This window comes from Dendrobates tinctorius, unplaced genomic scaffold (assembly GCF_039654945.1).
Source record: "Dendrobates tinctorius isolate UK_male_01 unplaced genomic scaffold, ASM3965494v1 ptg000026l, whole genome shotgun sequence".
Classification (NCBI taxonomy): Eukaryota; Metazoa; Chordata; class Amphibia; order Anura; family Dendrobatidae; genus Dendrobates; species Dendrobates tinctorius.
In genome coordinates, this window is record NW_027361694.1 from 20,194,773 (window position 1) to 20,210,736 (window position 15,964).

General features: G+C 42.5%; 1 protein-coding gene across 3 annotated transcripts in view; it reads left to right on the forward strand.

Moving 5' to 3' along the window:
• UGGT2 (UDP-glucose glycoprotein glucosyltransferase 2) overlaps positions 1–15,964 on the forward strand; it is a 548,948-nt gene that overhangs the window by 497,444 nt on the left and 35,540 nt on the right. For all 3 annotated transcript variants that reach the window (XM_073569568.1, XM_073569567.1, XM_073569569.1), the window contains 4 exons: positions 8,345–8,429; positions 11,735–11,917; positions 13,626–13,786; positions 13,887–14,001. In XM_073569568.1, coding sequence (XP_073425669.1) covers positions 8,345–8,429; positions 11,735–11,917; positions 13,626–13,786; positions 13,887–14,001 — 544 coding nt within the window. The remainder of the gene's footprint in view (positions 1–8,344; positions 8,430–11,734; positions 11,918–13,625; positions 13,787–13,886; positions 14,002–15,964) is intronic.

Here is a 15,964-nt window from a genome sequence, read left to right on the forward strand (position 1 = left end):
TCTGTGGACTCTTGGACACCAGTCTGATTCCTGCTCTCCTAAAGCTAAGTTTTCTGTTTTGCCTTTTTGCATTTAAGATTTGTTTTTGTTTTTCTTGCTTTTTGGATTCTGCCACTCCCTGCTGGAGTGTGCAGTGTTCCGTTAGCTCTGTCTTCTGAAAGTACCTGAGTGCTGATTTAGTTTTTGAAGCTTAGTTGCTTCAGGGCCATTTTTATATCAGCTTGTTGGCTTTTGTCTCTGATAGGGTTTTGGCAGATTGCAGACAGCAGCCTTCCTATCCGTTCCTATCTAGGTAGTTTTTGGCCCCGTCTTTGCTCAGCCTGTCTTTCTGTCTGTGTAAGTGTTTTCATCTTGCTTCACCGTCATTATATGTGGGGGCTGCCTATTGCTTTGGGGTCTGCTCTGGGGCAGTTAGATTTCCCCTTTCCTTCTTTAGGCCTATGTATCTCTCCGGCTGTGTTCGAGGGGTCTAGGTCATCGTAGGAACCCCCCCGGCTACTGCTAGTTGTGTTGATAGGTTCAGGGGTCTGCAATCTGATAGTTGCCAACTTCTCTGGTTTTCTGGACTTAGCTAGCATTTCTGTTTTTGCCTCCTACGGTGACTCAATCATAACAGACTCCACCCTAGAGCTTGTCCGCAGTATGGCTGCCCGAACTGAGGAAGTAAATCAGGGGGAGGTGTATGGATGGGAGAAGGGGTTCTTATATCTGATAAAACTCACATCCTGCCAAGAGAAACTCTGGATGCATGTCCATTTGTATGTGGTATCCCAGCAGTACCGACCCCAACTCCTGCGCTTGGCCCACAATGTCACTGTAGCTGGGCACATTCAGGTCAGAAAGACCCAGGCGTGCCTGCTGCATAGTTTTTTTTTTTTTTTTTTTTTGGCCAAGTGTCACTCAAGATGTGCAGAAATACAGAGCCTCTTGTCCGGTGTCAACGGATGGGGGAGCACCCCGTCATGCCCTGCTCCAAACCATGCCATTGATAGATTAACTGTACCAGAGGTTTTCCATCGATTTAGTAGGTCCCTTAGCTATCCCCAGTGCAGCGGAAAGAGGTTCACCTCACCCTGGTCAACTTTGCCACCCGGAGGCCATTGCCCTGTCATCCATAGATGCAGAGCACGTGGTTGAAGCTCTACTTGGACATCTTTAGTCGAGTAGTGTTTCCGCAGGGGGTATACACCGACCAGGGGGCCCAGTTTCAAAGCAAACTGATTCAGACACTCTGGGAGAAACACGGAACCACCCAATGCATACTGCCCCATACTATCCTGAAACTAACAGGTTGTGTCAGTGCTTCAGCGGAATGCTCAATCAGCTCATTAGCGGATATGTGGCGTTCGAGGGGGGAGTTTGGAAGAAAAGCCTGCAGAAGCTCCTCTTCACCTTCTGGGAGGTGCCATAAGATTTTACCAGGTTCTCCCTCTTCGAATTGTTGTACGGCCAAAAAGTATGAGGCCCTTTTTGGAGCCTTTGGAGCTGACTCAAGTAAGTTAGGAGAGCAGCTTCCCCACAAGAGGTTCCCATACTAGATAATGTCAAAAAGTTTAGGGAAAAGATGAGGTACTGCACGGGAATTTAGAAGTGGCTCAGGCAATGGTGTTACATAGCAGATATTTGAAGTAACGAGCTTACCTGGGCAGCTTTCGGCATGCAGAAACAGGGGAAAAAAAGTGTGATTTCACATGAATAGTCTAAGGAAAAGGGAACATTTTCCAACTTCTTCAAATTCCAAACTTTATTCAGTGCATTTTTAAAAAATGGATCTATATTGTGATGAAAAAAAAAAAGCCATCAAAAGCAACGCGTTTTGATTGCTCTCCTGCGATTTCTAAAATCAGAGAGCTGATGTTACAACCGTACTACTAGACTCCAGATAATTTTCTGTGGACAGAAGGTCCTAGTATTGGTACTCAAAAGGAAGCTGCAAGCCATGTGGGTGGGTCCGTTCATTACCAGGAAATACGGGAATACTGACTACACTGTGGCCCTGGATCAAGCAGGTGTTCGTGAATGGACCTACCATGTCAACAGGCTAAAAGCTTATAAGGAAAGGTCTCTCTTTAGATGATCCAGATATGGACCATATCCCGAACTTATTGGTGGACTCCAAAAGAAGAATGGGGGTAACTGATGTCCTGTTGAGGTAGCGGCTTGGTCCAAGCTGCAGTTAACAAACCTGCTCGGAACATATGCACCCCCTGTTCACGAGTCGGCCTGGACGATCACCCTTGGTAGAACATCATGTCAACACCATAAAGGCAGCCACTCCACTCAACCTGCCTACTGGGTGACCCCCTCCAGTTTTTGCAATGATGAAGATTGAGGTGGATGACATGTTGAATATGTGGGTCATAGTTCCTTCCCATTGCCCATGGGCTTCCAGTGTAGTGTTGGTACCGAAAAAGGACGAGAGTACCCACTTCTGTGTGGACTATAGGCAACTCAATAAGGCTACAGTTACAGATGCCTACCACAGATCTTGAATGGATGAACTACTGAACAGGTTAAGGGGGGTCTCTGTTCATATCAACCCTCAGTCTTAGCAAGGAATACTGGCAGATCACATTCACAAAAGAGGCTTAAGACAAGTCCGCGTTAATTGCCCCTTTTTGGCCTGTATGAGTTCACCAGCATGCCATTTGGGATGAAGCATGCCTCAGCTATGGATGGTGGACCAGTTACTAGAGGGTTGGCCTTCCTGAATGACCGCTATTTTGCGCGACACCTGAAAGATCATTTTTCAGAAGATCCGACCCCACAAGTGCTGGATGGGGATGGCCAAGGTGCTATACCTGGGACATCAAGTGGGAATTGGGTGCATTCATGCAGAACAAACAAAAGTAGAAGCCATTACCCAGTGGCCCGCCCAGTAAACCAAAAAAAAGTCTACACATTGTTACTGACCGGAAATTGTCAAGTTTATCCTCAATTATAGTACAATAGCCAAGCCCCTCACTGATCTCATCACCAAGAAGTATGCCCACAACCTCCTGTGAACTTCAAAATGCGAGTTTGCTTTCCTCCAGTTGAAAAGTCAGCTAGCCCAGTGCCCAGTCCTGACTGCTCCCGACTTCCGCTGAGGCTGGTTCATTGTCCAAACGACATTGGATACAGGACAGGGAGCCATATTTGGCCTAGTGGGGGCCAAGAGTCAGGAACACCCTATATCCTTTATCTCCCAGAAGCTGTTGGACTGGGAGAGAGCATATGCTACATTAGAAAAAGAACAGCTGACTATAGTCTGGACCTTGAAAAAATTGCAGCTGTACCTCTATGGCAATGTGTTCACCGTCCTAACTGACTATAATCCCTTAAGTTGGTTAAATCGGACTGCTGGGGACAATGGACGTTTACTCAGATGGAGTTTGGTCTTACAGTCCTATAATTTTTCTGTCTAATATAAAAAGGGCCGCTATCATGGAAATGCCGATGGACTATTTAGACAAGTGGAGAAGTATTATCAGAAGCCTATTACGACTGACAGCCCCATCAACAGTGACCCACAACAGGATCTAGCAGTCTCTGGGACTAATTAAGATGAAGGAGGGATGTGACGACTCGGCCTCAATCTGGCCACTTGTGCAGGGGTGAACTATTATTAATTATGCCAGATGTACTATTCCTTTGTTCAGTAGGTCAAGGATTATGAGCCATTAAGACCTCATGTGACACTGTTCATTGCCCCTTTTTGTATGCCAGTTTATGGAATGCTTGCGGATTACAGATTGCATCCACCCCCTGCAGTGTATTAGTCTGTATCATTTGGAGAACCATTAAGCAGTCTAATTGAACTAGTGAACAATGAGGGAACAGCCATGATTATTCCCCCTCCATTTTGTGGGGCACAATGCCCTGAAATGGGAGCTGAGGGATATAAAAAGGGGCCTGCCCCTGTCACTGATGTGATTTTTCTTGACTTCAACCTAGGGACCATGGTTCCAATTGATCGATTACAGAACTGCTCCACTGCCCAACACTGAGCCCACAAATTCATTTGGAGTTCCCAGGTTGGGGCAATCTGGTCACCTGGCCACATACTACTTTGTGCTTGGTCAGCTTCCTGTTATCTCCTGTCAGTGGGTGCCTGCCAAAAGCGTGGTGCTGCTGGCTGGGGTAGTTGGCCATGGATACCCCAAATTCGCAGCGGTTCTAATTCTTGGTGAGCCAGTGGAAGGGTGAGACTGTCACTTGCACAATCTTGTATCCTTGGGAATGTACTATATGCTCTTGACTGTTGGTGACCCAGTAAAGTCTTACCAGAGTGTGGTACCCTCACCCTGTGTTGCCTGAGTAGTGTTATGCCCATGGGAAAGGAGTACAGGCGTTCAGTGGGACAAGCCCCCGGCCCATGCTGTCTTTCTAAAGACAGCCAGGCCAGCAGATGAGAATACCCACTGACCCTCATGTCTCCATAATACCCACCCCGTTAACTGCTAAGTCCAGAATGTAGAGATTTCCCTGAATAAATTAGATAATATTCTCGAGTATTTCAGACAAGAATATATAACAGCCTACTATGCTTTTTTGTTTTATAATATGCTGCCGGCAGATCAGACTGCTTGTTTGATATGACAGGTTCCCTTTACATATGTCAACAAAATCAGTTTATCTTCCCGGAGGGAAGTTCACGCTTGCCAGATTAAAGGTTTCTGCGGCGGTTCCATGTTTCTGAATGGGGCTTGCAGAAATTCATATACCTACTGCATGTGACTGTATCACTGAGGATTTCCTGCAACACATTTATAAGATATAGGCCGCATTTCATCAACGTTTTACACTAGAATTCTGGTGTAAAAAGCTTTGAATAGTTTCAAAGATCTTTGAAAAGTTTTGCATAGCTCTGCCAAAATGGGCATTGCTGGGGTGGGAAAGAGATTTGATGCTTATCTAATCCATGATGAGTTTTTTGCGCTCCTTACCTCAGAATTCTTACTCAAACGTCTGGCTTCATCATGTCTCTCAAGACCTGTATGAAAATCACTGGTCTTGATGGATTGGAGCCATAGATTTTATTTATTTTTAAAGCACTTTTTTATACTATAAACCACAGTAATAAGTGATAAGATAAATTATAGAGCATTTTATTTACTACTTTCTTCCTTTTTCACGTTTTTTTCATGTTCTTCTTTCAAAATTGGATTAGATAATTAAAGCAATGTATGTGCTTAAATAGTTCCAAAAAACCCATATGTTTAATATTTTTTTAACTATAGAAGGTGATTAAATATACGATATGTGAACCTCTTCAATAAATTAATAAATCAAAAATATATATTAATATTTTTTATTTTATTTTAATCAAATATTTGACCTGAGCAATGACCATGTTGTTTGTCTGTGAGAGGAAGGAATAATTTTCAGCTGAAATAAGGGCATAGAAATAACGTATTGGGCAATGCTCTGCCCTCTCTTTTTACAATGAAAAGCAGTTCTCACTGTTGCTTTGAGTTATAAAATTTATTTATTATCTACCATGTTAAGGTAGGGAAATGAGCATATATGCTTGAATGCCTTGCATTTCAAGGTCACCCAATCTTTTGTGGCTTAAAAAGATGAATTCATAAGCTGAGCTTGTGTTGTGAAATGACAATATTATTGGGCATGCCAGAATACATCATGCAGACATTTAATCAAAAGATGATTAAGTTATATTTCAATCTTTTCTCCTTCAGATAGTTGTAGTTAAATTTTACCTTGTTACGTGCTCCATATTTTCAAGCAGAGGCAGAAATAGCTGTACTGTGAAATAAGGGCCTGCTGCCTCTACTCAGTATTGCAGCATATGTACTTTTTACAGAGATGAGTGTCTATCATGTGTATATGTCTATGTACATGTATGTATTAAATGGCATATGGACTAAACAAATGCTGACCATATGAAGATAAATGGGTAAATATTTATCAAGTCTTCAAATTATCCTATCTGGACTAGGACTGTATACAAATCATGCCTATGTTTACTAAATATACTATATAAACACGGAGTTTAGATAGAGAGTTATGGCTGAAAGTTTTGTCACCCTTGAAATTGTTCCAGAAAATAGTCTTTCTCCCAGAAAATTATTGCAATTACGCGTTGTTATACATGCATGTTTATTTCCTTAGTGTGTATTGGAACAACACAAAAAAAAGCAAATTGGACATAATTTCCTACACAACCCCAGACAAAATTGTGTTCACCCTCAACTTAATAATTGGTTGCACACCCTTTGGAATAAGTGCAATAAATCGCTTCCTATAACCCTCAACCATCTTCTTACAACTTTCAATTGGAATTTTGGACCACTCTTCTTTCGCAAACTGCTCTCATATGTTAAGGGTGCCTTCTCGCAACAGCAATTTTAAGATCTCTCCACAGGTGTTCAATGGGAATTAGCTCTGGACTCATTGCTGGCCACTTCAGAATTCTCTAGCACTTTATTTGATTCATTTCTGGGTGCTTTTTGAAGTATGTTTGAGGTCCTTGTCCTGCTGGAAGACCCATAACCTAGGACACAAAGCTAGCTTTCTGACCCTGGGCACTACATTGCGACCCAAAATCCTTTGGTAATCTTCAGATTTCATGAAGCCTTGCACACAGTCAAAGCACCCAGTGCCAGAGGCAGAAAAACAACCACAAAGCATCTTTGAACCACCACCATATTTGATTGTAGGTAGAGTGTTCTTTTCTTTGTAGTCATTATTCCATTTTTGGTAAAGAGTAGAATGATGTGCTTTTTCCAAAAAGCTCCATCTTGGTCTCATCTGTTCACAAAACACTTTCCTTGAAGGATTTTGTATTACTCATATACATTTTGGCAAACTGACAGCTATATTTTTTATGTCTGTCAGCAGTGATGTCCTTCTGGGTCTCCTGCCATCGCATTTCATTTCATTCAAATGTTGACTAATAGTCCATGCTGACACTGAAGTACCCTGAGCCTGCAGGACAGCTTGCATTTCTTTAAAACTTGATTGGGGCTGCTAATCCGCCATCCAGACTATCTTGTGTTGCAACCTTTCATCAATTCTCTGCTATCCACAACCAGGGACATTAGCTACAGTGCCATGGTTGTAAACTTCTTGACTATGTTGTGCACTGTGGACAAAGGACCATCAAGATCTCTGAAGATGTATTTGTAACCTTGAGATTGTTGATATTGTTCAACAATTTTGGTTCTCAAGTCGTCAGACAGTTCTCTTCTTCTTTCTGCTCTTCATGTTTAGTGTGGCACACACAGACCCCCTCACAAAGATTGAGTCAATTTCTTCCCTTTTTAACTTGTTTCAGGTGTGATTTTCATATTGCCCGCACCTGTTACTTGCCACAGGTAAGTTTAAAATGAGCATCACATGTTTGAAACAAAGTTGTTTACCCACAATTTTGGAAAGGTGCCAACAATTTTGTCAGCCCATTTTGGGGGTTTGTATGAAATTTTGTCCAATTTGCCTTTTTTTCTTTTTTTTTTTTTTTTTTTTTTTTTAAATTTTTCCAAAACACAAATGGAATAAACACATCTATAACAAAATATGTGTAATTGCAATACATTTCTGGGAGAAATACTTCATTTTCTGGAACAATTTCAAGTATGTCAACACTTTCGTCCATGACTGTATACATAGTGTGTGTGTAGATAGATAAAGATAAAATTGTCAAGTTTATGCAAATATCAAAAAAAACATGGTAAATGTGTGGGCAGACAGCGTGCCCCAGCAATAAAAGCTGATCATTTTATAAAAATGTTTTAAATTTACTGAACGACTCTTGATGAGAGTAAGGGTAGTTCTTTCTATCCTATGTCCAATTGCTGGAACAATATGGGGTATTCTCAAGTAGCTTCTTGAGTAGCTAACTGCTCTGCATTCTCTTTACAGCCTGGTGGCTTAGGGGGCCTGTACCCCTCCTTGAATGATAGCTGTGATCCAAGAAATTCACCCTGCTTCTCACATTAAAGGGAATTAATATGGGCATACAGGTTATATAGACAGCTGAATAAAAGCAATCCCTGTATTTCTCATATCAGATTCCTTGTTGAGAAATTCTTTTATCACTTTATTCTTTCTCTGAATCTCTTCATTCAGCAATTTTTTATGTAAGTCCGAATATGGTGACTAATGTGAAGTGACAGCCATTAGTATTTTTGGACACCTATTGGTTTTTTTTCGTACAGGAGCATGGTCTGATCATATCACAGCTCCTGGCCGATATTACATAACCTAATGAGATTTTCTGCTGTCCATATAAATAGTAAAACTCCAGCTTCTATTTTTTTTGTTCACATATACACATTGTATAAAATGTACCCTCTGAGTTTTGTGTTTTTATTATTTATTTTTTTTTCATTACCCCCAATAGGATTATGATGCTTTCTGTTCTTCGTCATACAAAAACACCAGTGAAGTTTTGGTTTTTAAAGAACTACCTTTCTCCACGGTTTACGGTAATATTTTTTTTTCTTACTTACTGCCTTCACGATCGTTACTTTCTAGCATTTTATAAAGTGATGATCACTGTCGATAAGGTTGCTGTGACTTCTTACCGTTTTGATGTATTTTACTAATGTATTTTTGCCAGCCTCTGGAAATCCAGTCAGTCAGTTGTATACTTCCCCACCCAAGTGCCTAACAAAGTCTACATCTGCTTGTTTTTGGATCTTTCATTATGACCACTCACTACAGCAATAAATGTAGTGAAAACCATAATGCAGGGGTCCTCAAACTTTTTAAACAGGGGGCCAGATTACGGTCCCTCGGACCGTTGGAGGGCCGGAATATAGTTTAAAAAAAATTATGAATAAATTCCTGTGCACACTGCACATATCTTGTTTAGAAGTAATAAAACAAAAATAGGAACAAATACAATATTAAAAATGAAGTTAAATCATCAAACTTACCGATTTTTGGGGTTCTTCGAATATCCTACACTTCGAGTCAATTTTTTCTCTTTCTTGATATCATTGTTTCCTAGGGATTCAAAATTGCTATTAGTAAAATACCAACATATATACAGCGCTACAAAAACAATATACCAGCAATAAAACTGCCCACACAGAGACATACAGACTGCACTGCCCATCAATGCAGCCTGATCAGTGCCCATCAATGCAGCCTGATCAGTACCCAACAATGCAGCCTGATTAGTGCCCATCAATGCAGCCTGATCAGTACCCAACAATGCAGCCTGATTAGTGCCCATCAAAGCAGCCTGATTAGTGCCCATCAAAGCAGCCTGATCAGTGCCCATCAAAGCAGCCTGATCAGTGCCCATCAGCGCAGCCTGATCAGTGCCCATCAATGCAGCCTGATCAGTGCCTATCAATGCAGCCTCACCAGTGCCCATATTGGTGGAACTCCACTTTTACCTCAGGCTCAGACTGGTGTGGTGCAAGAATCCCCAATAGGCAGCATGGGTCCCTAAAAGGCAGGTAAATGTACCCAATAGGCAGCATACGTCTCCAATAGGCAGGTAAATGTCCCCAATAGGCAGCATAGGTCCCCAATAGGCAGGTAAATGTCCCCAATAGGCAGCACAGGTCCCCAAAAGGCAGGTAAATGTCCCCAATAGGCAGCACAGGTCCCCAAAAGGCAGGTAAATGTCCCCAATAGGCAGCACAGGTCCCCAAAAGGCAGGTAAATGTCCCCAATAGGCAGCACAGGTCCCCATTAGGCAGGTAAATGTCCCCAATAGGCAGCACAGGTCCCCAAAAGGCAGGTAAATGTCCCCAATAGGCAGCACAGGTCCCCAAAAGGCAGGTAAATGTCCCCAATAGGCAGCACAGGTCCCCAATAGGCAGGTAAATGTCCCCAATAGGCAGCACATGTCTCCATTAGGCAGGCAAATGTCCCCATTAGGCAGGTAAATGTCCCCAATAGGCAGGTAAATGTCCCCAATAGGCAGCACAGGTCCCCAATAGGCAGGTAAAGGTCCCCATTAGGCAGCACAGGTCCCCATTAGGCAGCTAAATGTCCCCATTAGGCAGCACAGGTCCCCAATAGGCAGATAAATGTCCCCAATAGGCAGGTAAATGTCCCCATTAGGCAGCACAGGTCCCCATTAGGCAGCACAGGTCCCCAATAGGCAGGTAAATGTCCCCAATAGGCAGCACAGGTCCCCAATAGGCAAGTAAATGTCCCCAATAGGTAGCACAGGTCCCCAATAGGCAGGTAAATGTCCCCAATAGGTAGCACAGGTCCCCAATAGGAAGGTAAATGTCCTCAATAGGCAGGTACAGGTCCCCACTAGGCAGAACAATGTCCCCACTAGGCAGGAAAATATCCCCAATAGGTAGCACAGGTCCCCACTAGGCAGGAAAATATCCCCAATAGGTAGCACAGGTCCCCACTAGGCAGGAAAATGTCCCCAATAGGTAGCACAGGTCCCCACTAGGCAGGAAAATGTCCCCAATAGGTAGCACAGGTCCCCACTAGGCAGAAAAATGTCCCCAATAGGTAGCACAGGTCCCCACTAGGCAGAAAAATGTCCCCATTAGGCAGCACAGGTCCCCATTAGGCAGCACAGGTCCCCATTAGGCAGCACAGGTCCCCATTAGGCAGCACAGGTCCCCATTAGGCAGCACAGGTCCCCACTAGGCAGCACAGGTCCCCACTAGGCAGCACAGGTCCCCATTAGGCAGCACAGGTCCCCAATATGCAGCACAGGTCCCCAATAGGCAGGTAAATGTCCCCAATAGGTAGCACAGGTCCCCAATAGGTAGCACAGGTCCCCAATAGGAAGGTAAATGTCCTCAATAGGCAGGTACAGGTCCCCACTAGGCAGGAAAATATCCCCAATAGGTAGCACAGGTCCCCACTAGGCAGGAAAATATCCCCAATAGGTAGCACAGGTCCCCACTAGGCAGGAAAATGTCCCCACTAGGCAGAACAATGTCCCCACTAGGCAGAACAATGTCCCCACTAGGCAGAACAATGTCCCCACTAGGCAGAACAATGTCCCCACTAGGCAGAACAATGTCCCCACTAGGCAGAACAATGTCCCCACTAGGCAGAACAATGTCCCCACTAGGCAGAACAATGTCCCCGCTAGGCAGAACAATGTCCCCGCTAGGCAGAACAATGTCCCCGCTAGGCAGAACAATGTCCCCGCTAGGCAGAACAATGTCCCCGCTAGGCACAGCAATGTCCCCGCTAGGCAGAACAATGTCCCCAATAGGACCCGGCATTAAAAAAATAAAAAATAAAAAAAAAAAGTACTCACCTATGTCCCCGCGCTGCTCTGAAGAGGCGCCCGCTCGTCTCCGTCTTCTTCCGGCACAGGCCCAGGCGGCGTGACATCATCAGACCGCGCAGGCGGCGTGATGACAATCACGTCGTCTCTGTGCACTGTGCTGTGGGAGGGCTGCGCAAAGCCTTTCCTCGGCGCCTCGTCCCGCCCGCAATTACACGGCCCGCCGGCACTGAACTGCAGTGCAGTTCAAGAGCTCAAAGTCGGCCTGGCAGGGGGTCGGATAAAAGTCTTTGGAGGGCCGCATGCGGCCCGCGGGCCGTAGTTTGAGGACCCCTGCCATAATGGTTTCTCACTTCTGTAGTATATTTTTTCCATATCAGAGAGCACAATAACCCCAGATTTTGTTGTCAGTGTGCATGTTTCGCACTGTTTCCTTGACAGTGTTTTTACATAAATAAGTAGTGATTCAATATTATACTTGCTTTATAGCTAGCCACACATGAACATGCATTAGAAATATAATTTATGTAGCTGAATGTTCGTCTTTTTCTGTGTCTGCAGGAAATCATACCAGACATGGCCCAGGAGTATGGCTTCCAGTATGAGTTAGTCCAGTACAAGTGGCCTCGATGGTTGCACCAACAGACTGAAAAACAGCGAATTATTTGGGGTTACAAAATCCTCTTCCTTGATGTTCTATTCCCACTTGCTGTAGACAAAATAATCTTTGTTGATGCTGACCAGGTACAGTGTGTGAAATTAAGCATGTCTTTCTAACAGAATCAGGTGCCAACTTGCAGGCTTTGCTCAGACAGTACTGTGAAAACCGATTTTATTCTTAACCCAAATATCAAGCTTAGTGGCAAACAGAGTGAGATTGTGAATCCATCTCAGGTAATTATGTGAACATTCTTTTAATCCCAGAGGGATTTTAGAAGCTCATTACCTTCTCTCACCGGTCTTTGCCGAATATCCTTGCAGACGGCTTTCGTCGCTGCATTTTCTATTCCTCCTCCTTTGTTCTTATAAGTCGAGGATGTTCAGTGTTTAAATGATCAGTGTCTTGCCTGTAGCTCCCAAGGAAAGGAAACTGAGCTTGCGTTTAATGAGAAAATCGGAAGAACGAATGCTTCACAGATCCTTACAAATCCAAGCTAGGCCCTGGAGTTGAGACATATTTAATCCGAATATTGACAGTTTGAATCCAAGCACATCCTTAAATAGTTTATTTGGAAAATGTTACTTTAACCACTTTTTGCCCTGAATTTTTTCCATGTATATGGATCAATTGATTTTGTGATATTTTTGAACTTGTATACTTGGACCCACTATGTCTCGCATCTTGAATTGCATGTAAGAAAAATAGAAAACATTAACAAGCCATAGTTAGTCACAACGTATTCTGTGGCCTTGTCTTGAAATCTAATTTTCTCAAAAGGTAGTCTGAATGTAGCAAAAACCGGAGGCAAACTGATAATTTTCTAATCAGCCTTTTTTTTTAATTAAGGCCAGATTCATTAAAGCGTTTACAGCACAAATCTGCTTTGAAAAATTACGCTATTTTTGTGGTGTTGTGCAAGAATTTTGTGACTTTTGTAATTTTTTTTACCAGTATCTCCCCAATTGGCTAAGTGAAGGTGTCACACCACAGTGTCTTATTCATGGCTTACTAAGGTGTTCCTTATGCCAGAAAACTTCTGTCCCTGATTGGTGTAAGAATTTTGGCATGGCACATGACCCCAACACGCTCCCTCAAGACAGGCATGAACATCACCAGTCTTTATGAATTGCGGGCCTAAGAGCTGATACTTGACACCAATTTTTGCTGCTATTGACTGACGATGCACTATGGTTTTAGGACACTTCCCACATCCCAATCATGGAGAACTTCAATGCAAGCTACAGCAACTAATCGATGTTGCAGCATTAGTTGATATCATGTCACTGTGTCTTCCTAAATCCTTCTAATCTTGAGAAATTACAAGTATTGACAGTATTTGTATTGCATCACTAATTTCTTTCATTTTGGGGTTACGTGGGCTTTTTATAGTTCCAGAAACTACATTGTGGTGATTGGTGCTTGTGTGTTTTTATCAGTATTTAGATGAGGAGGTAGGGGAGAGGGGGATGGTTGGAGCTCTTCACGCTGGTAGTATAGTTGGATCTGTTGCTTTAATTAGAAACCAGTGGGTGCCATACCTGCTGGTGATTGCAGCTGACAGAGAAAAAAACGAGAGTAGTTTCCGGCACAACCAACTGAATAACAAATAGAAGTTTCTTGAATCAAGTTAAAAGTCCATAAAAGTTAGTACGCCGGAAACGCGTATGGTGTTGAGGTTTTTTACTTCTGTGGACTTTAACTTGATTCAATGAACTTAGATTTTGATGGTAAATATTTTGACTACCCTTTTTGTATCGCTATGTGATTGTTTTTTTATTTGCTTGTATCCAGATAGTAAGGACGGATTTGAAACAATTACGAGACTTTGACCTTGGAGGTGCACCCTATGGTTACACCCCATTTTGTGACAGTCGAAAGGAGATGGATGGGTATCGCTTCTGGAAGTCTGGGTATTGGGCATCGCATCTTGGACATCGAAAATACCATATCAGGTTAGCAAATATGATTGGTTAATATCCATTATTGAATACTGAAAAAATTTCTGTGGACCTTATCTACCGCATTGTAACCATGTGATTTTCTGTTTTGCAGTGCTTTATTTGTAGTGGACCTTAAAAAGTTCAGAAAAATTGCTGCAGGCGACAGGCTCAGAGGACAGTATCAGGCACTAAGTCAGGATCCAAACAGTTTGTCAAATTTGGATCAGGTAAGCATTTTTAATATAGGTACTTTTACCATCATATAAGGATAATGCTACAGATTTTAATACTTATTTTGTGTTTGTAATCTTTGTAGTTATTTCTTGTTAACCCCTTCACAACCTTAGACGTATCCATACGTCCAGATTGGGAAGTAGTTCCCAACCTGGGATGTATGGATACGTCCAGGCGACTTTGCGTGCACATAAGCTAGGCTCACGATTGCCTCCGGGTGTTCAGCTGGCAAGACAACTGACACCTGGCACTCATTGCCAGGAATGTTGCGGGGACCTCTTCCGGCAGTTTAAGCCTCTGAATGCTGCGATCGATATCGATTGCAGCATTTAGAAGGCTGCTCTCCGATCGATGCCCCGACATCACGAGGGGCCAATTGTTGCCATGGTGACCTGATGTCGTCATGACAACTTCCAGATCACCATGGCTAGTAAATTAGTTAGATCATGCGCAGTACATGATCTAACGAACTTGTGTGTCAGTGCAGCACTTAGTTATAAAGCATAGCAATTCTCCTGCATTGCTATACCTTATTACTGCAATCAGAGTTCTGAAAGTAAAATTCCCATAGTAGTACTAAGTAGAAAAGTAAAAAAAAAAATTGTAAAAATATTTATTTTAAATCACAAAATAATAAAAAAAAAAAAAAGTTCTAGCTCTCAGAATAAAGCGATGCAAAAATAATTATTTTTTCTATAAAATAGTTTTTATTGTGTAAAAGCGTCAAAACATTAAAGAACGATATAATTGTGGTATTGCTGTAATCGTACTGACCCAAAGAATAAAGCTGCCTTATCAATTTTACCACAAGCAGAATGCCATTAAAAATATCAATTACTGTTTTTTGTTCATTCTGCCTCCCAAAAATCGGAATAGATGGCGATCAAAAAATGCCCAAAAATGTCAAAAAACAAGCCCTCACATGACTGTCAGCCTATATAGGCTAATATAGAAAAATTATTGCTATCAAAACATGGCAATGCAAAAACTTTTTTTTTTTTTTTTTTTTTTGCAAGAAAAGCATCTTTTAGTGTGTGACAGCAGCCAAACATATAAAAAAATACATCTGTTATCGCTGTAATCACACCGACCCGGAGAATAAAGTCGTCTAATCACTTATACCGCATGAGGAACAGCGTAAAAAATTCATAAAACAAATTCCTGACCTGTTCATTTGATCATTCTGCCTACCAAAGATCGCAGTAAGGCTCGGCTCACATTTATCCTGTGCTCTTCACTGAGCGCTTACACCAGGGTAGACTTCTTAAATACGTAATTCAGACAGAACCTACAACGGAAGATTCCCTACATTGAGTCAGATGGAGCAACTGTTGACGCCGTCTGGCCTGTGATTCGTTGGTGTCAGTCTTTTTAGGATTGCATAAAAGTGCTGTTGGCCACAGTTTTGTGCACCTCTGAAAAGGACACCGCTGAACAGAGGCCAGACTGAGTGCAGAGTAACTCTGCTGCCTCATTCTAATGAATGGATCCCTTGGGGGTTTCATCTCAATCAAGTCATTCGGAGATTTAGTTGGAAACCCCAATATAAGTGCTTAGCATAGAGCGTCGGATAAATGTGATTTTTAAATGTTATGTAAAATGTTTCTAATAAAAACTTCAACTCAAGCCACAAAAAAACAAGTCCCCACTCAGGTCCATCATCTGCTAATGGAAATATAGTGGGCTTCCAATTTACTTGTAGTACAAAAGCTCGGGAAAAGCACTATAGATCCATGCCCTCCAAAAGAAATCCAGCGCATTCTGTACACCCAATTATTCCAAATACCCTTCTCCCTTCTAAGACTCACAGTGTACCTAAACCCCATTTAGCGTCCACATACTTGTCATTTCTGTAGTGATGAGAGCCCACCTAATTTACAGGTGCGTGTCTCCAGAAGCACGAACTGGGCTTAACGTAATGGGCTGGACACTACTATGTATGGGCACTGCAATATC